Raw genomic sequence first — 23,510 nt, 5'->3', positions numbered from 1 at the left:
AAGGGAAATGGGATGAACATATTTTGTGCTCTGTGACCAACATGTTTACCTCACAAGTAAGAAAAAATTAGCGAATGTTTGTGATATATATATATATATATATATATATATATATATATATATATATATATATATATATATATATAAAGATAAAACATAAGCATCCTCATTTTGGTGTCAGTCAAGCAAGCTCTAGTAATATTAGCATTTTATAGATATGAAATTTATGGGCAGAAAATGTTAAGGAAGATCCACTAATCCTCCTGTCCAAACTCCTGGAATGTAGAGGAGCTGAGGGCTCTTAGATGGTGTTTTACTTTGTAATAACTACTGAAGAAGAGCACTGAAGATGTTCAAGATGTTCAAACAAAAGCTATAATGCCAAAATCTTTATGATTGCAAATGATCATAATTTATTTTATTTTCTGTCTGATGCAACCACATAATTTTCAATCTTTGGTCTTAAGCATTCCTGAGCATTACACTGATTTCTGTTTTGAACAGCGCCAAATCAGAATCCTGTCTACTTCAGTTCATTTAATGATATATGAATAACCTTAATTGTGGATATATGGCTTACTGCAGATGGTTGTCGAAACTTTCATACAAAACCTATAAGCATACAAACACATGAGGTGCACATACTGAGTGCTACTGAAGTTAGATTCATACTAAGGGTGATTGTTCAAGTGGTTACCCACTTAATGTGGACACAGTATTTTGAAGTCCTGGACACAGTATTTTGAAGTCCAGTATGAGAACACTCACAGTATGAAGGGTTGTAAAGGTGACTTGATAGGGTGGGGTTCAGAAGGGGGAGTGGGGAGGGTGAGGAAGATTAAATTCTAGAAGGAGTAAGAATACTGTAGTACCCAGTGTTGATGAGAAGATTCCATATGGCCTTGATGAGTACAATTTAGAAAATGTGTTCTGGTGTCACTAACTTCCTGATAAGCACAGTTTGTACGCTCACTTAACAGAAGGGAGGAATCATTTCGAGTCAACATGTTGTTGTTGTTGTTGTGGTCTTCAGTCCTGAGACTGGTTTGATGCAGCTCTCCATGCTACTCTATCCAGTGCAAGCTTCTTCATCTCCCAGTACCTACTGCAACCTACATCCTTCTGAATCTGCTTAGTGTATTGATCTCTTGGTCTCCCACTACGATTTTTACCCTCCACGCTGCCCTCCAATGCTAAATTTGTGATCCCTTGATGCCTCAAAACATGTCCTACCAACCGATCCTTTCTTCTAGTCAAGTTGTGCCACAAACTTCTCTTCTGCCCAATCCTATTCAATACCTCCTCATTGGTTACGTGATCTACCCACCTTATATTCAGCATTCTTCTGTAGCACCACATTTCGAAAGCTTCTATTCTCTTCTTGTCCAAACTGGTTATCGTCCATGTTTCACTTCCATACATGGCTACACTCCATACAAATACTTTCAGAAACGACTTCCTGACACTTAAATCTATACTCGATGTTAACAAATTTCTCTTCTTCAGAAACGATTTCCTTGCCATTGCCAGTCTACATTTTATATCCTCTCTACTTCGACCATCATCAGTTATTTTACTCCCTAAATAGCAAAACTCCTTTACTACTTTAAGTGTCTCATTTCCTAATCTAATCCCCTCAGCATCACCCGATTTAATTTGACTGCATTCCATTATCCTCGTTTTGCTTTTGTTGATGTTCATCTTATATCCTCCTTTCAAGACACTGTCCATTCCGTTCAACTGCTCTTCCAAGTCCTTTGCTGTCTCTGACAGAATTACAATGTCATCGGCGAACCTCAAAGTTTTTACTTCTTCTCCATGAATTTTAATACCTACTCCGAATTTTTCTTTTGTTTCCTTTACTGCTTGCTCAATATACAGATTGAATAACATCGGGGAGAGGCTACAACCCTGTCTCACTCCTTTCCCAACCACTGCTTCCCTTTCATGCCCCTCGACTCTTATAACTGCCATCTGCTTTCTGTACAAATTGTAAATAGCCTTTTGCTCCTTGTATTTTACCCCTGCCACCTTCAGAATTTGAAAGAAAGTATTCCAGTTAACGTTGTCAAAAGCTTTCTCTAAGTCTACAAATGCTAGAAACGTAGGTTTGCCTTTTCTTAATCTTTCTTCTAAGATAAGTCATAAGGTTAGTATTGCCTCACGTGTTCCAACATTTCTACGGAATCCAAACTGATCTTCCCCGAGGTCCGCTTCTACCAGTTTTTCCATTCGTCTGTAAAGAATTCGCGTTAGTATTTTGCAGCTGTGACTTATTAAACTGATAGTTCGGTAATTTTCACATCTGTCAACACCCGCTTTCTTTGGGATTGGAATTATTATATTCTTCTTGAAGTCTGTGGGTATTTCGCCTGTCTCATACATCTCGCTCATCAGATGGTAGAGTTTTGTCATGACTGGCTCTCCCAAGGCCATCAGTAGTTCTAATGGAATGTTGTCTACTCCCGGGGCCTTGTTTCGACTCAGGTCTTTCAGTGCTCTGTCAAACTCTTCACGCAGTATCTTATCTCCCATTTCATCTTCATCTACATCCTCTTCCATTTCCATAATATTGTCCTCAAGTACATCGCCCTTGTATAAACCCTCTATATACTCCTTCCACCTTTCTGCTTTCCCTTCTTTGCTTAGAACTGGGTTGCCATCTGAGCTCTTGATATTCATACAAGTGGTTCTCTTCTCTCCAAAGGTCTCTTTAATTTTCCTGTAGGCAGTATCTATCTTACCCCTAGTGAGACAAGCCTCTACATCCTTACATTTGTCCTCTAGCCATCCCTGCTTAGCCATTTTGCACTTCCTGTCGATCTCATTTTTGAGACGTTTGTATTCCTTTTTGCACTGAATAGTGATTAGTGGAGTTGGTAAAGTGCACAGAGACTTAGGAGCATTATGTTCTTAATAGTGTTAGTGATTCCATATGTATTACAAAATATTTATGAATTGGAGCAGTGAGTGAGACCCACAAGAAAGAAAAATTAAATATTACCTATTAAACAAATACGAAAACTACTGTAACCAGGAAGTCAATGGATAAAAATAACATTATGTGACAAGAAGCCAAAAATTCTAGATGTTCCACAAAAGAAAAGTATTCAAACAGCCAAGCAACATGCACTTTTTTTTAACTTACCTCTGAATTGAATGTGTGACAGAACTCCAGTTATGCTGAGTAAAATAAAAAATACAGTGCATATGACAGCCAGTGCTAGTCTAAGATGGGCCAGCTGAAGACTATTTGCTAATGGCTGCATATGGTAAGAACACACTGCCTGCAAAACAATGAAAAAACAAAATCAGAGAGCACAATCATTAGATTGTTTTGAAATTGCAAAAATAAATTACAATGAATTTAACTTTTGTCAGACAAGCTCAAAGATCTGTATCATCTTATTAAGCTCTTTACACATTTCATATATTACTCTCACAATTAACACAAATTACATATTTAAAAAAAAAACGGTACTTGTGCTAACTGTAGAGCTGGGGTGGTTACTACTGACTAATATTTAGGCACAATTTCAAGGAAAGAATGTCAAAACTACACTTCAGTTGCTCGAATGTATCAAAGTTTGAACCTTATCAACTGGATCCAACAGGCACCAATCTAGCCTGTAAGAAACTTCTCGTTTTGCATCAATGTGCACCAAAAAGGAATTGCTCTAGAGATAAAAGCTTCGACCTGAGGCTGGATGTTAGCCTTTTGTAAGCATTTCTATGCCAATTGGGCACTCATAACATGGCAATACCTAGTGTTGCTATGTTTGACAAGGTATTTACATTTATCTCAACATCTCAATTTTTAATGGCTCTCTTACTAGCTTTCAAAGCCTAGCACCATTGGGAGAAAATGGAAATTGGTTCAGAATGAAAGATATATGTATTTGAATTGTACATAGCAGAAATCTTGGGCAATGTGACACAAAATCAATTTAATTAAGGTGCATTTACAAATGATTATTCTAATGAGGAAGACTATCTGTCATAACCCTGGCATTCACCTTAAGCAAAACCTTAACCAAAACCTAAATCTGGATATTAACATATGGATCTGAAATGCCTCCTCCCAAATACAAATCCAGTGTTCCTGTGCCACCTTGCATCAACTTTCATTCTACATGGCCAACAAACACAGAGTAACTTTTTGACCATACAGAGATGTAAATAACCAGAAGTAAAGCACCAGCTAGGTAGTTGTGACATTTAAAGGCATTCACCATACAGTATTTTCTATAATGTGACTTCTCGCAAGCATGGGTATCTGCAGAAATTTATCCAAGGAAAGGGGGGTGGGGGTGGGGGTGGGGGGGGTGGGGGGGGGAAGATACAAAAAGTGCCTTTTTATATACCTTTAGTTCTACTGAATTTGACAATGTGTCAGGCAGAAATGTTACTGTATCTGAAATGTTTGAAGGTTATACAGTCAATATTTTTTGAAGATATATTCCAGTTACACCGTAAAGGGAAGCATATTTCATTAGTAACTCATACCTCTATGGCTGCATGTTACTCTATGTTGTGCCCAGTATAGTGTAAGAATGTCCCAACACCTTTTCAATCCTGAAATTTCATAATTTTTTCCTCTCTTCTCACATACAATACAACATTTCTTCTGGATTTGGGTCCTCAGATGACATACAGGCGAATACACCCACAGTATAGCATTACTGTGTTGTCCAAACTCTACTACTATTGCTCAATCTTATAAAACTTTTCTTAAGACAAATGCTAGCTTACTGTTGAGATTAAGTTGTGAAGCAGATGAAGAGGTAAGTCTTGGAAAACTGGTGATAGGTGTCGAGCAGGTATACTGCGTCCATGTCCATACTGTGCTAGGTGTTGGAACTGCCCGTTTATGTAGCTCATTATGTTCTGTACAAGACAGTGGCAGAGAAAAGATCAGATACCCTACTTCGCCAATGTTTTGTGAAGATCCACAAGTGTCCAGAATGCGTAACAATGCGTAACAATGCCAAAACTGCCATCACAAAAAAATAGTATAGTTTCCTATGAACAGCCTGACATCCAAAAATGTCATTAAATCACAGCATTTCCCCTTGCACTCAGCAATGTTAAATCTGCTGCTTACTGAAACCATAGGTAATCAGTTATAGAAATGCATGAGAATTCTGTAATGAATAAAATGTCTGCAGTCCAGGTTCCATGAAGGAGTAAGTAAGTGCCCCCTCTTGCAGCAGACACATGTGATCATGAATGACAAGACATACATGTTCTTTAAAAAGTTCCTCATTATGATTGTAAGTATTGTAAATATATTCAACAACCTTTGAAACTCATTTTCAGAGGACAGCACATTTCCCTTCCTCATCTTATTTTGTCAATGACCAGAGTGTCCTGGTGACTGCTTCAGTCCTCCAACTTCTCATTATCATGTCTTAGGGAGGAAGACTTAAATGAACAGAGAGAAGGGCTTAAATGACCTCTTGGACATTTCAAAGGTTTGACTGCAGATCACAGATGGTGAGACTGCACAGACAGCATAGCAACAGCTGCCATCACACTCATACTCGTACAGTTGTCAAGAATTTCGCTTAATGTTACGCCAGAGCAAGAAATATTTAAGGATAAAGTTCAAGCAGGCAGAACAATGGAAGATTATTTGTTGTATCATAGGCTTATGTCTAATCTGCACCAACACACATTACACCCAAGTTACAAAAACAACCGGCTTCCTTGCAGATGAATCACAAGGGCTGCCATGCTATGCATGGCCACCACACTGTAACCTAAGCACCGTCAGAGGGTCACCAACCTGAGTGACCTCTTTCTTATGCTGGCCATGTGACAGAAGGTAGGACCAACTGTACTCTCGCACCCAGGGCTGTATTTTGGACTGGGAGGCTAATTCATCCCGAGTGAGCTTCCTTGACTAGGCATCAAATGCACTCACATTTCATCTACCAGGAACTCGTTCAGAGTCAGCACTATGCTGTCACCGCTGTCTGTACCAGTCTCCCTAACTTGGAACCTCTGATGTGGCCTTCCGGTAGAAGACATGGGCACTACAACTGTGACCGGCCATCAGATTCCATAATATTTCCTCTTGCTAACTAGTGATGTTATGCTAGACTTGGACATTTGCCATGCCTACTGAACACTGACTGTTGCTCGCCCTGTCAGGTCTTCAACAAAGGGTACGTTTCTTAGTTACTGACTGTGGTAGTTTGATTTTCTTACTTGAAGCCCCTGCACAAAAAGTTTTTACAATCCAAGATACTGTGACAGTTTTAGTTGCAATAACAGTATTTGAGTTCTTTAATTATAAAAGAGATTGTTATGATTTCATAAGTGTTTCACCACACTGTTTACACCAGCCACCTTTGGTGGATACATTATTACTATTTTTTTTTTTCTATGTCTCATCGATGAAGGGTTCATTAGAGATGAAGCACAAACTTGGATTGGGGAAGAAAGTCAGCCACACCCTTTTCAAATGCTTTCTGTTCTACTCTGCACACATAGGACACACTTTATGATTGCTCATACTGGTGAAAGACCATTGGAACAAACAGTCGGTTCCTGAGGTTGACGACGGCAGTGCTAATGAAGTGAATGGTTAACCAAAAACAAGTCCAGAGCATAGCATGTCATCTGAAGCATATACAAACAGCTTATGAAGCAATCTGAATCCAAAAACATAATACAGTTCAGGTTAAAACTCTAATAATCAATGGTGTGTACTTAAGGCTTCACTGACTAGCACAGATAGCTCCATTGACATGCTTGCAGCTGTAGTGGTACCTCTTGCAGGAGCAAACTGTGACTGGAGTACGTAGCTTCAGTATCTCTGACCTATTCTCCACATCAATACTTTGGCTGGGCGGGGAATCCGATCACTGTCGGATACAAAAAAATTGAACTATTCTGGCTTCCACCGTAAGTGATGTAGGAAAAACTTAAATTTGTATGGCCGGTCGAAGAGTGTAGCAGTTATTCTCTAGATTGCATTAAAAGACAAAGGAGTATTACACTAATGAAAAAAAATCACAGCATTCAAAAATTGTATTTACCACACAGAGATATTATGTGACTACATCTACTAATGATGTAGGGCATGAGGAAAATGAAGGAAGGAAGACTAGTGTTGAACATCTCATTAACAATGAGGTTGTTAGACAAAGAGCACAAGCAGAGAGTTGATGAGGCTAGGCAAGGAAAATGGCCATGGTGCACTTGGAAGGAATCATTACCTCATCTTAAGTGATTTAGTCAAAACCAAGGGAAATTTAAATCAGGGTGGTGCAATGCAGATTTGAACTCTGTGCGACTTGAATATGAGTCCAGCGTGCTAACCACTACGCCACCAAAGTAGATCATGGGAGAGTCAATAATCTAACCATCATGTTTAATATACTTGCTATCAACATTCCAGTTACTTCACTGGAGACTGTAGCCTGCATTCGATACTGTGAGACATATGAATTAAAAGTCTAAATTTGTGCAATTACACTTACAGGGGGTATAGTGAAGGCCAAAACTGTATAGTGATAAATATTGTAGTTGTGCATGATACGGGCTCCACAGTAAGTGATGGCCTGAGCCCTTTGTTTTCCATTAAAAGCAAAGTTTTTCACACTACACTGGAACGACGTGGCCCGTCAGAAAGTAGTAGTTGGGCACTTGATGTTGAAGTGATTTACCATGCAACAAAAGTGCTAAGATATACCACTGGACCAGCTCAGTCAGTAAGGCAGTGAGTCAGGCACATGGCGTTTTGTGCCAACAATGCTCATTCTTAAGGTAGAAAGTGAGAACACTTGACATTTGAATGGGACTGCATGTTGAGACATATACAGGATGAGGCACCCAACTTTTTTGTGTCAAATACCATTTCATTCATAAAGGATATTTGTAATGAATCTCTTTTCACCTACATGAATAGTGACAAGATTTGGTGATGCAGGCAATATGCAGTATTTACACTACTCTCAATGAAAATCTGCATCCCCAGGCTAAGATACAAAGGTATCTTTACAAAGCTTTAATCAGATAAAGTAAAAAAAGTTATCTAACCAAAAATGGTCTTTTACGCAACAATGTACAGTGATGTGAACATTGTGTATTGCTTGACTCAGTGATCTTAATTCCCGTGGAGAGTGGAGTGAACTTCCAGGTGACACACCATTCAAATGGCCACAATAGCACAAAAATCCACATATTCAGTGTATTTTCCCTCAATAATAAGCACATTTGTGGTATAGAACTAAGTACTTCCTGGGGACAGAAATTTCAGTTATTTATAGAGCACCTATGAAGCTATCAGCACAAACTGTGTTTCCAATGTATTTTTAGAACTGATAATAATTCAGAAATCAGATGATATATTTATGGTAGAGAAAGAGAAACCGCCAAAGGTTTCTACGGTACTCTCATTACACCATCTAATATTTCAATCTTTTTATGGGGTGAGCGAATAAATAAGCCACAGATGTTAGAATACTGCATAAAATTCTAGATTTTCTGCCTGAATGTTTCCAGAAGGTGGTAGTACAAGCCAGGCAGAAGATAGCTGGTACACAGTATTATGCAGTTAACTGTTAGTGAACAGCTGCTAGTTCAATGTGTGATGTATGTATGTGGGTCAAGGGACTGTGCAGTGAGGAGGGTCATCCTGAAATGCATCCCATACATTGCAAAAACTGTACCGCACAGGAAACTGTGTTCAACTGGATACACACATACAACAATGGATGAAAGAATCACTAACAAGGAGCGTCCAGGTTGTCTCATGGAGGTGCCCACTGATGCCACATTGCAATGTGATTTATGAGAATCATTGTACTTTCTCAAGGGTTGTTCTCATGAAAATATGTACAAGATTATTTTTAAGAGATAGAATCAGCATGCAAGGTAATGGTGACTCTCCTATCCAGTGAGAACTGCAATAGACCATATGCCTCATACAGCTGATACACTGTATTATGTATTAAACAGTTAGTAAACTGGACTCCTGGTAGTAGGAGCAATTCTTTTGGATGACAATACCCATCCTCACACAGCAAGACATACACAGGAGTTACGGTGAAGTTAACTGAGAATGCATGTAACATTCACCATTCAGCCTGGACTTAACCTCAACTGGGCCCTTTTAAAAGTCATCTAGAAAGGTAGCACTTTGAAGACAATAAGGCCATAGCTTAAGAGGTTACTCACTGGATGCAATGGCTGGAATAAGAACAGGAATTCAAGGCCTTGTCGAATGATGGGACAAAATTTTAAACTTGCAGTGCGAGTACATGAAACAGCAAAATTGCATTTCACAGTGTTAATTGTGGCACTGATGTCACTATTCAATTTTGTGACTTATTCATTAATGCACTCTTGTAATTTTAGTGTCCTCAATATTCTCTGTGGAATCTAGTTTACACAAAAATCATCTCAGATGATACATGTTTGCTACATTGTGTGTGCAAACCTACATAAACCTTTGCTACTTGCACCACTCCTTTTTTTCCCCAATCTTGTTACACTGGTCTTTCCTATCTACCAACATGACCTTGTCCTCTTCTCAATCCACTGTACGTGCATTCTGCTGCTTCTACTTATCTCTGGTGATGTTTCATGTATGGTTAACTCTGTTCCCAGGTTCCATGTTCCCACTCACATAGCCTCTTCACCCTGCAGTTTAAAAACATGCTGTTTGTCTATAATTTACTGACAACTGTATGTAACTAGGTAGTGTCTTTTAATGAGTAACAAAGTTCCAAAATCCTCAGGTGTTAATAAATTATTTGATACAGCACAGCTCTTTTTGTTTACATTGATAATCGCCTACAGACAGAATATGCTGACCGCTCTCTACTGTCAATAGCACCCTTTCCCTTTTTCACTCAAGAGGCAATTTTTTATCATTGTTAGTCACATCCATCATGTATTTTGATAATGAAAATGTAAATTGTCAGCATTTTTCATCATGCTTCACTGTTACGTAAGTATTTAGGAACTAACGAATTTATAAGAAATTAATTTTCAGTTTATAGGCCTTGGATTCTTTTTAACAAACACTGCATATTAAAGCAAAAGATTTATATTGTAATGCTTCTTATTCATTAGCCTACATATTTATGACGCTACAAAAAGTTTATTTCAAACTTGCTTTTTTAACACGAATCAAACAGCATTCATTCCACAGTGGCTTTCCTCAAATTTGAATCAAAATAACTGTGCCATTCATTACAAAAACAGTATAGAATTTGGTCGGAGTCAAATGTTTACTGAATGACAAACAATATCCACTATAAAAACTGGCTACAGTCTGACTGCAGTGCCCTCAGCAAGCTGTCAGTTCTACACGCTCCCAAAATTACACTGCCAGTCACATACATAATTATTCTACTCAGGCATACAACCTAACTACAAAATCATCCTACTTTTTAATGTAACATAACTACTAATTAAAAAATTCTTTATTAGAATAACTGACCACAACACTAATAACACAAATGAAAATCTAAGAGCTGCATTTGTAGTTCATTGTAACTTGAACTTTGGTTAGATAATACCATAACAAGAGACAAAAAGTAAACTACCCATTTTCAATTATGATGATAGATGAATGAATGTCAGACAACTACTACTGACTCAAAAGGTAAGTAGTGAATAAATCTTGTATGCCTAGTTGTATGTCAATTGAAGGGTCCAAATTTTGACTATGGAAACCTTTTATTTACATACATATCTCCCTTCCAATTCCATCAACACATGGCATATTTCTAGATAAAATTGCATTTCTCTAATTATACTATGTGGGAAAAAGTACTATTTTTCTTGATTCACCCTGGAGTATTTGTATCATAATTTTTAAAAGTAAACCTTTTTATGATGGACAGCAAACTCTTGTGGTGCCTTAAACAGTTCTGTGATGCCGTCAGCTCACTAAATACACACGACATACCACACAGCTGTTCTTCTAATCTTTCTATTCAATTAACACAACACACTAAGTGTCTCACACTTATAAGCAATACTCAGTACTATGAGTATGAAACATATGCATATCGATAAATTTTTTATGACATCAGGAAGACGTAGAATAAAATGGCAGTCAAATGCTAGTAATCACAGAATACCTTTAACAGCATGTATTACTTGGTGAATAAAATGGTACAGTCAGCTACTCAAAGAATTTTGGGAATAATTCTGAAGGGAATGTTAGGAACACATTCCTTCATCTCAGAAATTAATAGTGTTCTCATGGGCATTGGCCACACGGATATAATGTATGGCGCGGCAGTTACTAGATGGCTGACTAAACCAATCAGTTACAATTTAACATCACTGAACCTCCCCTACAAAACAGTAACATATTCTAGAAAAAGTATCAATTACTTTATAAAGGCTAGCACCATGTTAGTCTTAAAAATCAGCAGCATTACTGTAAAACAATGTTCTGCCCTTGAGGTATGGTATATTTTAGTGCAATAACACTATATTTATGCCAAATGTTGAACATAATTAGTACTATCTTGGCATATAAAGTTTATTTCAATCAGTGTTCACATAAACTGATTATTGGGTATAGTGGAATTGACTGATTAGGCAATGTCAATAGTCCACAGGTCTTTTGGTGAAATTTTGAATTTTATCATTTGCTCACTGTACATATAGAGTAATAAAATGCTGTATGAAAAAAATTTGTTGGTGTTCGTAGTACAGAGTTACCTTGCCCAATTGTTGAATGTGAGGCAGAGTCCCCAACTACTGAAAGTATTTTTATTTTATATTTTCTGTTAAAGTTGTGCAGTGGAATTTTTGTAATAACCAGTATAATTAGCTTCAGATGACTCTTCCAGAATCGGTGAGATGTTACACTCCCTCTGCTCTGGTTGCATGCACTGATTCAGTTGGGAAGGATGCCATAAAGCTATTGTATCACCTCCTGAGGCAAGCAGGCCCATGACTATCACAATTATATCCTGGATACTGCACAGGAGATGGAGTTGATGTCCGAGCTCGTCCCACACATGGTCTATGGGTGACAGGTCTGGAAATCTTGCGGGCCACAACAGTACCTCAACATCACACAGACAGTGCCATGTGTGGATTAGCATTGTACTGCTGAAAAATACCATCTTGATACTGTCGCACAGATTTAACACATGAAGATGCAGGACATCTGTGATATGCTGTTGTGTTGTCAGACATCTCTCAATCACTACCTCCTGTGACTTGAAGTCCTACCCAACAACTCCCCACACTGTGATGCCATCAGTAGCACTGTTTTGCCTCTCCAAAATATTGGAAAACTGGGACCTCTCCTCAGGCTGCCAACATACTCACTGGTGATGGTCATTTGGTGTAGTGTGGAACCACCATTCATCACTGAACATAATGAGACACCATTAGTCCATAGTCCATGCTTCCTGATCACAGTCCACTCCAAATGCAACCATTTGTGCTGTGCTGTTAACAGGAGTAAATGCATGGGACAATAATTCCCTAGTTTGGTTGCTGCTAGGCTCTGACTAGGGACCATTATTTGTTCACAGATTGCAGGCACAGATGTCAAGAGATTATGTTGTGCTTGGTGCATAATACAGTGCTCCTCTGTTGTCTTGGTTAGACGTGGTTGAGCAGAACCTTGATGAATATGGCAAATGCCCCACAAATCTGGATACTGCACAATTCAATTGGTCAGGCAAATGGAGCCAATGAGTCTCCTTTCAAACTTTGTCATGCGCTGATAACACCATATAACAAGAGCATATGACATTTGCATGTCCTTCACAGTAATCAGTCAAGATCTAATATTGTTCATGGCCCTAGTATACCTTACCGGGCCTCATAACAATACAAACAACACTAATGTCCTCCGGAGGTCATACTATCTGTCACACAGAAGTGCAACACTAATCATTTAAGGACCTGCCAATGGTGTGTCCATGTACGAACTTACACTGATATTCAACAATGTCTTCTGGACATTTCACTTTTTTGTCACGCTCTGTGTGTGTGTTTTTGTTTTTACCTTATACATCCATTACTTTTGAATTTTACTCGCTAAATGAGTACCTCTAGAGACAGAAAATCTTTTTACATATATCTTTAACACACCTCTGCAATACTTTTGCTTGCAAAACAATTGATAGCCATAACTCTGTTGTCCACAGACCTTATATCTCCTATGGAGTAATATCACGATGTTTCTATATCTTAATGACATTACTTCCCGCTGTTACGTACTATGCCCTACATATTGTCCCTACTTTAAACTGGTGCGCATATATATATATATATATATATATATATATACATGCTGTCAACGTCATTCATTTAATCTTGGTTATATATAAATGAATTTTGCACATGTCACACACAAAATTTGATGCCTAAATGATATGAACTCTGTATTCTGACACACAAACTTCTGTAGGTTAATAGCATCTAACACATATTGATACACTCTTTAATTTCTTGGAAATAATAATTTAGTACTGGTTCTTGTGAATCCACCTGAAGAGAATTTCATTGTAAGTAAATACAATCATAGCAAAATAGATACCTTATCTTTGAAAAATGGTTCAAATGGCTCTGAGCACTATGGACTTAACATCTGAGGTCATCAGTCCCCTAGAACTTAGAACTACTTAAACCTAACTAACCTAAGGACATCACACACATCCATGCCCGAGGCAGGATTCGAACCTGCGACCGTAGCAGTCGCGCGGTTCCGGACTGAAGCGCCTAGAACCGCTCGGCCACTGCGGCCGGCCTTATCTTTGAACTATTGTGGAAAACTTATAAATAATATACAGTATTATAAGAGCTACAAACATCATTATGATGCCACTTCTGTCCTACCTTCACGAGCCTATCAGATTTTTTTTCTTTTTTCCTTTCTTTCTTTTTGATGCAAACTCATATAAGCTCCTGCTCCAACTTGTGTGTCATACACCACCAAAGAGTCTTTAGCAACATTAAAAAAAGTAACTACTGCTTCACTGACACCAAGAAAAAGTATAGGTGCATGTCATTGTGGCAAAACTTATGAAAGGAAAGGTCAGAATTGAACATTTCATCAATGTTGAAGCAGTTAGAGAGGAAGAACAACCTCAGTCTGGACTATGAATGGCAGAGGAACTGGCTGAGTTTTTATTAAAGGTACCATTTTCCTGAAGCACTTTCCTGTAACATTTGTCTGAACTACAGACAACATTAGGTCAAAATAGCAGATGGAGATTGGAAGTCCACTCTTCCTGAATAAGAATACTGTACCTCTTGTAAAGGATTTCATCCACACTGTTATTGCCAGTGAAGATTCTCTGCACACTCCCAACATATCTACATACCACTGTTGTCTCGTATCAACAGTGCTTTTCTCTCTTTCCAACTGTGTATTCTGCTGAAGGCACAAAGTTTACACCATTTGCTCTGGAATATGTTATGTGAGTAACATGTGACATCACCAGTAATCCCTGCCGTATTTGCAGCCAACTTGAGACTCCTAAAGATTCATACTCTTTGACAGCTCTTTTCCACCATGTCAGAGACACACCTGTTATCAAAACAATTTGACACAGTCAAGACGTCTGACATATAAATCTCACTTATAACAGGTTCTTAGAAGTACTCTGATTACAATGTACAGCTACAGGCAAATGAATTAAAAGTAGCTCCTGCAGTCGAGAAAGTGCACTATTTTCTCACTAACTGGGATGTTGTTCGAATCTCTATTGGCTGTCACTGTGACAGCTGAATGTAGAATGGGCAAGTTGTGTGATACCACACACCATACAGAAATAATTCCTCACTGTAGAGAAGAGAAAGAAAATTAGAGGTAATGCACTGTCTACAATGATGTCATTGGAGACAGATTACAAGTTCGGACAGAGGACACAGGGGGAAATATATCAGTTATGCCCTTTCAAATGAAGCACCATTACTTAATTATGAGATAATGAAGGCATGATTAGAAAAAAATTTCAATTTTCCTGAATATGTATACAGAAAAAGTCCACTATTGTTTTTATAATTGTTGCACATACCCATCAAATTGTGGGAAAGATTTTCACTACCAGTATTTGGCTGGCAAAGGCAGGAGAAGTGGTGGTGTAAAGTTCCTGAGCACCAGAATTTTTTCAAATGTCTTGGTTTAAATACCAAACATCTCTGCAGCGTCTCATGAAGCAAGGGCACATGACACTGTTGACGGTGATCCGTCCATCTGATGGGAACGTGAAGGTTGGTGGCCCCCTTAGAGGTACGCAGTAGGCTATATGCCAGCACCTAGTTTCACCCTCTCCCTTCTCTCCTCTTCATCATCACACACACACACACACACACACACACACACACACACACACACACACACACACACAAAGGCTAATTCTGAAAGTAAGGTTACGACATTTTTTTTTTAAGTACAGAAAATTAATCTTTAATAAAATTTACATGCCTCATAGTATTGGTCTTGCATTATTTTTTCACATAATCAATATTTACCACAACACATTTTGTCATCTGTGGGACGGATTTTTTTTATTCTTGTGTCGTAAACATCTCCCCCCACTTTTTTTCAGTCAGTTCTTCACTTCAATTTTCACCTCATCGTCGCCGGAAAAAGTGATTTCCATGAAGGTGTTCCTTCAATTTAGTGAACAGATGATAGCCATTACCTGTGAGGTTGGGGCTATGAGAGGGGTAGCTTAAAACATCCCAACCAACCAAAGTCAACAACTCTTGTGTTACATGAGCAGTGTGCAGATGCATGTTGTCATGAAGGAGACAGACACCCCATTATCAACATCCCACGATGTTTGTTTTGCATGCCTCTGCAGAGTTTCTTTGTGGTCTCACAATATCTTGCAGCATGTATTGTTTCACCTCTTTCCAAAAAATCAACATGCAGAATCCCTTTACTGTCCCAAAACACTGACACCGTGATTTTCCTCACTGTTTGCTGATTTTTGAATTTTTTGACTGAAGGAGAATGATTACAGTGCCACTGCGCTCATTGTCGTTTGCTCTCTGGTGTATGGTGATAAGTTCAAGTTTCACCTCTTATCACTATAGAGTTGAGAAAAGCCTCACCTTCAGTCTCAAAATGATCAAGAAATTTGCGAACAGCACCGGCTCTGTTCATTTTGTGTGCTTTAGCATCTTGGGCGCCCATCACGCATACTACGTGAGAGCAACAGTCCATGAAATGTTTAGACAAACTGCATGCACGTTATCAATTGTCGAACGATGATCAGAGAGAAGATGTTCTTCAATTTTTTGCATCATATCATCAGTCATAACAGGCAGTTTTGCGCATCTGTCTTTATCGTGAATTTCCATCTATCCGAAATTGAAATTCCGTATCCATTTTATCACATGCTGCCTTGACATTATGTGCTGTCCATAAACTGAAATAATTTTGTGATGAATTGCTGTGGTGTTCATGCTCTTAGCATTTAGGCAGTGAATTACAGCAAGCGCACTGCACTTGGAGTGAGCTGGAATGAGAACATTCATTTATAACAGCCACATTTTCTAATTGATGAGCTACTGATTATTGGGAATGCTCATTCCTTCCGTTGGTTTCTCACTACACAGCAATGGTACCAACTTCCCCCATGCTAAAGCTACATGCTTTGTAACATTAGTTTCCAGATAACCCTCATAGTATTGCAAATATTGCAATGGAGCATGTTGCAAAAATCGGAGTAACATGTCATGGGTCTTCCCACAATTACAAATGTTGTGAGGTAACTAGGTACTAAGTAAAGACACAGTGTGAGAACAAGACTCCTCTGCTACATAAAATGCCTGCTATATTAACCAAAACATTTTTCTAATATCTACAAACTGTGGACTTAAGCAGACTATTTCACCCTCTACTTTTATGACAGGGGAATGTCTTTGAATAGTCTATCTTTTATAGTATAAGTATTAAAATTTTTTTGAATAGCAGTTACGTAATTGGTCCACGTCTTCACGAGCAAGGAAGGAAAGAAAGTTAGGGTATAATGTCTTGTTGAAGTCAATGTCATTAGAAATGATACATAAGCTTGGATAGGACGGGTGTAGAGAAAGAAATGTGTGATGATCTTTTCAAAGGAACCATCCAGGCATTTGCTTTAATTGAGTTAAGATAACCACCAACAATGTAAGTCTGGATGCCTGCACACAGGTTTAAATGCTACTCCTCCTGAATGAGAAAACAGTACTGACCACTGCAGCACCTCCTCAGTTTATACCTACAGTATCACATGTAGCATCCTGTAAAATATGCCAAACTGATTTCTGATGTAAGCTGTGAGAACAGAAATAACGGAACTGAAATAATCAGTTGCTTAAAAAAAGGTGAGAGGTGACACAGTGGATTGCACAGGACAACAGTTCAAATCTGATATTGTTCCAGAAAAATGATGGGATTGTTCCTTTGAAAGGGCACTGTCAATTTTCTGCTCTATCCTTGAAATAATATGAGCTCGTACTCCATCTCTAATGGCCTTGATGTTAACAGAACATTAAACCCTAATCTTCCTTCCACAAAAAAGTAGTTATGAAAGGACACTATACATTTAATTAATTAACAGATCTTGGTGGTACATCAGAGTGGAACAGATGTTATTTAGTAAACCTTTGTTGGTACCTGATAGCCTGTAACTCCAACATAATATAAGCCATACATTTCGCAAAGATTTTTGCATGCACTGCAAAAAATAGATGTATATGCCTCAAATTCTCATAAATGAGACAGTTCTCAAAACTCACAACCCAAAGTGCTCCTTCTTTGTCACCTCTCAGTATGCATGATGTGCAAGTTTCAACTCAGATGTAAGACACAGTAGCACACTGATATAATGTGAACAGTTCAAGTGAATTAAAAACATGACAGGAATGATTGAAGTCATGAGGCATGCAGTTTTAAGACGTAACAAAACTATGCTGACAGTGTGTTCATTAGCACTGGTGTACTGGAAGCTATCACAGGGAGTACATCGGCATCTGGTTAAGAAAATTACAAGGGAGATTCAAATTTAAATGGTAACAGTATTTATACATTTATTGATTAATCATTTACACTATTAAAACCTCCAGTTTTTCTTTCCATAACCTTCTACAGGCTCTATACACTTTTACCAGTGATCTGGAAACTTGAACATTACTTGTTCATAAAAAGTTTGAGGGTGTGTCATCAACCAATTTCACATGCTCCTTGACATCTTCATTGTTTTTGAACTGTTCCCTACCAAGTGATCCTTTCACGAATGCAAATAAAAAAATATTTGGGAGAGGGGGGGGGGGGACATCTGGAATGTAGGGAGGGTGGTCGAGGGTTTCCCAGTGAATGTCCTCCCATTTCTCCAATGTTGAAATTGCGGTGCGGAGTTTAAAATTGTCATGGAGAAGGATTCCATCTCTAATGTGCATTCCTTGTGTTTTGTTTTGGTAGATAGCTTTTGCTGATGTTAACAACTGTGTTCACCATACATTTGATTATGAAGAAAGTCAATGAGTAACACTCTTCTGTAGTCCAAAAATACAATCACAATAACTCTTCCAGCTGAGAGGCAGGTTTTGGCCTTAACTAGATAGGCTTCATCCTTTCTTTACCACTCCTTACTTGCCATTTTGGAATGTAATTTTTTGAAAGCGAAGCTGTTCAATGTTAATGGTATGAACACTCCTGATTAATTCAACAGTGAACAGGCAATGATCTCCAATAAGCTCTCAAACAGCACAGATGTCTTTTAGACTTGACCTTGGGCATTGAGCGTGACTCTACACTTTATCAGCCATTCTTAAATTGTATGGTCCAAGTAAACACTCAGTTCTGGGAGTGAAATGTCCTCACAAACTGTGTTTGAAATGGAGATAAAATTTGTGTGGGTTTAACCCTTTCATCAGTTGAAAACTTTATGATAATGCACTGCACCGCAGACGAAGGAACTTCTTGTTAACTCATGGCTATACTGAGGTCAGAACAGGATGCAGCATCAAACCAAGCTGGTTCCCCCTCCCTAATACACTGACCTTCAACCCCCCCCCCCCCATCCCACTCTGAACTGGTTATGCATCAAACTGGTACAATTATTATTTACATCTGAATTGCCCTCATAATACTTCAGATATTAGAATGAATATTAGATTTTAATATCCTGTTTACAGTGAGATAATGTGATTATATAACTAGTTCAGTTGGTTCAGGGTTGAGGAAGGATTCCGTATCTTCATTGGTGTGACAATACTGCTACACTACACTGTCAGTACAGGTCCTTCAAGGACTGACAGTGATTCAGTAATGACTGGGGAAAAACAGTTTGTGAGAGGATATGAATACCTGCCATGAGAGTCCCATGAGAGTCAATCTACGGGAAGCAGAAAGTCAAAACCCTTGTAGAGATGTGCATGAGGAAAACTCAGCACGTGGCTGATGCAGGTCACTGTCAACTGAACATTAGACAACAACACTCAGCACACTGTGTAAGGTGAGGTATGCAGTAGCTGAACTCACTGTAAGCACTGGCCTGCTCAGCTTACAGCCAACCGCAGGCAAACATATCAAACAACAGGTCTACCCATACTACACACCGCATGGGTCCTCCATGGCAGGGTCCCACACTATTCAGCAGCACTACCCACACCAGCTTATCTGCCTCAATCATGATGTCCACTGGTGGGGACATTAAATTCCTCCCCTCTGAGAAAGGCCACGTATGACCGAAAATGGCCAGGCTTGGGCTGCGACCTTCGGTGCAAAATCAGAGTGTCCGCCTGAGAACTCGGTGGCAGATCGACCACCAAATAAGGTGACACTAACACCGCCAGTTCCAACACAAGAGGTTGGTGATTGGGCAGTTGGGGGGAAGGAGGGGGAAGAGGAGGGGCAGAAGGGGAGGGGGAGGAGGGGGTCAAAATCAATCAGCTCCATATCGACAGATACAGGCATGAGCCTCGCTTCAGCCCAAGGCTGCAGGAAACGGGAGACCAGCAGAGGGCTTGGCAACTGGGGAGCAAGCTGGTGCAAGGGGGAGTGCACACTTCGAACACTGTTGTGGCCAACCTTGTCATCTGGAAGAGCAGAAGACCAAGATGGTGATGCCCCATAAGAATGCATGTGCAAAAGATCTGCATAATGGTCAGCTGCTACCTACTGACATCCACCAGAAACAACTGGCGACCTTTGTCGCCTATCCCAGCACGCGGCAGCCACGCCTGCTCCTTGCTGAAGGACTGGGCCCAACTGGCAGCCCCTGGAGGAAAATCTGATGGGCCATGGTGGTCTGTGGCACGCGACTAAGAGTGCATTAAACCTAGGAGATGCTGTGGCTGTCATCCATGCAAATGTTCCACTAGACTGCACCTATGGACAAGCGTCATTTGATACATAGCCAGGAAACTCCACAACACAGTGTCAAAGATAGAGGTAGACACAGACTTCTTCATTTTGGTCTTAAATGGATGCACAAAGTGCTCCGCCTTTGGGTTAGAGGCTGTGTGAAATGGGGCGATTGTCAGATGCTGAACATTGTTATGAATGCAAAGGTCTTCAAACTCCTTCGACAAAAATTGTCAACCATTATTGGATACAAGAGCCCCAGGGCATCCCTCAATGGCAACAATACCCAACAATGCATGAAAAGTGGCAGTCAATGATATGGAGGTTATCTTGGCTACGTTTGGGAAAGTGGACAATGCATCAACCACCAAAAATCACATGCTACCTAAAAGCAGACCTGCCAAACTAATGTCCACACTATCCCCATGGTTGGTTGCACACCAACTGAAATGACATCATGCCAACGCCTTCATATGAGTCATACCCCAGTATGATGCATGCACCAACTAGGGTACGTGAGGACACAACGCCAAGAGGACGACTACTTGACAGCATTGCTCCTCCGTGGGAAGAACGAGGACCATACCATGCTGGATATGCACCTGAAGAGATGCATCCCAGCCAACCCATCTGGACTGCTGAAACGATTTTCTGGAAAAGCGGGTCAACAGTTGTGGTTGTTGCAACCTCCTGTGTTGTCAATGAAAATTCTGACAGGGATTGTTGCAAGGCATCTTCCAACACAAGAGCCTCCTGCCAATCAAACTCATATGCTGGGCAGTAACAAATGTCATAGCAACAGTTACTGAGAAAGAGGACCCACCTTTGCAAGCAGTGGGCAGTCCTATCAGGCAGCTTGGAACGAGGGCCAAATAGGGAAACCAGCAGCTTGTGGTTGGTGATGAGGAGAAACCAAGCCCCAGACACGAAAACATGAAACTTTACTCTAAAAATAATAACTATGCTTCCTTTCCCACTTGTTAATAACTACACTGTGCAGCACAAGGCATCTTCGATCCATACGCAATGGGCTGTTTGGTGCCATCTACGTTCTGATAGGATACGACTGCACCAATAGCACACTGGAATGTGTCAGAGGCCAGGTTTAAAGGTTTACCTAGCGTAAAAGAAGCCAGATTGGGAGCAGAGCATAAACACTGCTTGAGCAATTGAAAAGTCCATTGACAACTGCATACCAGACAAAATTAACATCCTTCTGGCGAAGCTGGTTAAAAGGATGGCTGATGTGCAGGGCCCAGTGGATGAACTGAGCATAATACAAAATCTTACCCTTCAAGTTTTGGGTGGGGGCAGGTTGACAATAACTTTGATGTGATTGTCTGTCATGACAAGGCCATCTTTGCTAAGCGCATGTCACAAAAATGCACTTTTGGGGAGAAAAGCTGCACTTTTTCAGCTTGCAACAAAGGCTATTCTCCAGGATGCACTGGAAGACTAACTAAAGATTTTGTAAGTGCTCCTCTCCGGTAGGGCCTGTTAACTATAGTCATAGGGTAATTGATGCAACAGGGAATATCCTGCATCAACTGTTCTTAATACTGTTGATAAATTCCAGGTGCAGATGAGATTCCAAAAGGCAAGTGATTAAACTGGGAAGTCCCAAAGCACTTTGTATGCCCTCCATAGCAGGTTTCCATACTATTCAGTGGCGCTACCCTGGCCAGTTCATCTGCCCCCATCGTCATGTCCACTGATGGGGACACTAGAAGGTGTCATGCCAATCATCTGATGTTATTTAAGTATAACTTGGGGAAACTTACATCAGAATGTTTGGTCCAGACTTAAGACACAGCTTCTCCCAAATACAAAATACAGCAAACTTGCCACCTCATTCATTTCTGAATACAAAATCTAGTTGCACATCACCCAGCTACACTTGACAATGATAAATGCAGTTTATGAGCCAGTGTCACTTATTTTACCTTTATTAATACATAAATTAATTTTAGTCACAGAAGCTTAACTGCAATGTGCAATTTTGTTGGTTTCCCTTTTGTATATTATGCTGGAAACAATAGTGTCTCATGGTTTATTTTAATTTATATGTTGATAATTTCCAGCCTGTTGGAGTACAATGGTCACACGAGCATCTTTTTTCAATTTCTGACATGGTTACCCCTGAGGATCCTGAATTTTACCAAGCCTACAACCAGGTACACCTGAGTTACCATATGTGACTTTTACGCATTTTAACTGTGTAGCAAGTGTAACTGACACGTTCCTGAAATTTGATTTTGAGGCAATTACGGGCTAAATGAATAGAAAAAAAACTATATAAACTATACATACTATAGCCAATAACTTTTGAAACATATATGAATCATCAAACAGTAAAGCATTCTGAAGTTTCAAACTGAAAATCATTTACAATGTGCAAGTTTCTGACAGTGTTCTTCCCTGTCTTTGTCAAGTGATGGACTGTTACATTGTGGCAACTACTGGCACTATAAAGAGTTCATCTGCCAGTCATGATGACATTGATAGTGTTGTCATATTCTAATATTTCTGATCAATATCCACTGCAACCATTTAAAGTTTGCAATAGCCACGTCCTACAAATTACATGCATAGTACACCACCATTATGAGGGCCACTAGTAGCAATGGCTGAAACGTTTGTCTACAAAACAACGTAACACATACTGGGAAAAGTTTTACTAAACTACATCCACTATGGAGGGTCCCTCCCATTGTACTACATACAGAGTGCTCAGTCAATTATTTCTCTAAACTTGAGCCACATGAGCACAAAATGCTCAACTTCAGAACCTCAATGGCTGCTTAAGTATCTAGATTCCCCCCCTCTTCCCTCAGAGTGCCCCATACTTGCTTCTCTGAAGCACACAAACAGAAAGTTTCTTTACAACACATTCCGTGATCCCACAATCCTATTGGTTTCAATCTCCACTAGCCTCTGCTCCACACCTATCTTCATCCTTGTCCCTATGACTCCACTATACTCATTCTACTCACACTCTCTTCCCTGTAGTTTCCCTCTTTCTCTGTTCTATCTCTACCTCTCAGTCCACTCCTCCATGCCTTTGTGCAACACACAAAACTCACATTATCTGTGCCAGTGTTGGCTCACAGGTGAGTCATTCCTACCCTGTACTTTGCTATCTCTATTTGAGCAATCAGCCACCCTTTCCTCCTCCTCCCTCTCCCTCATATTTCACCCCTCCACC

General features: G+C 39.6%; 1 protein-coding gene across 2 annotated transcripts in view; it reads right to left on the bottom strand.

Annotated features, from left to right (window-relative positions):
• LOC126248283 (DNA damage-regulated autophagy modulator protein 2) overlaps window positions 1-23,510 on the bottom strand; it is a 93,344-nt gene that overhangs the window by 45,898 nt on the left and 23,936 nt on the right. For both annotated transcript variants that reach the window (XM_049949132.1, XM_049949133.1), the window contains exon 5: window positions 3,149-3,287. In XM_049949132.1, the coding sequence (XP_049805089.1) occupies window positions 3,149-3,287 (139 nt within the window). The remainder of the gene's footprint in view (window positions 1-3,148; window positions 3,288-23,510) is intronic.

Source organism: Schistocerca nitens, chromosome 3 (genome assembly GCF_023898315.1).
Source record: "Schistocerca nitens isolate TAMUIC-IGC-003100 chromosome 3, iqSchNite1.1, whole genome shotgun sequence".
Lineage (NCBI taxonomy): Eukaryota > Metazoa > Arthropoda > Insecta > Orthoptera > Acrididae > Schistocerca > Schistocerca nitens.
The sequence above is the reverse complement of the archived record's forward strand: the minus strand, read 5'-3'. Positions and strand labels throughout refer to the sequence as shown.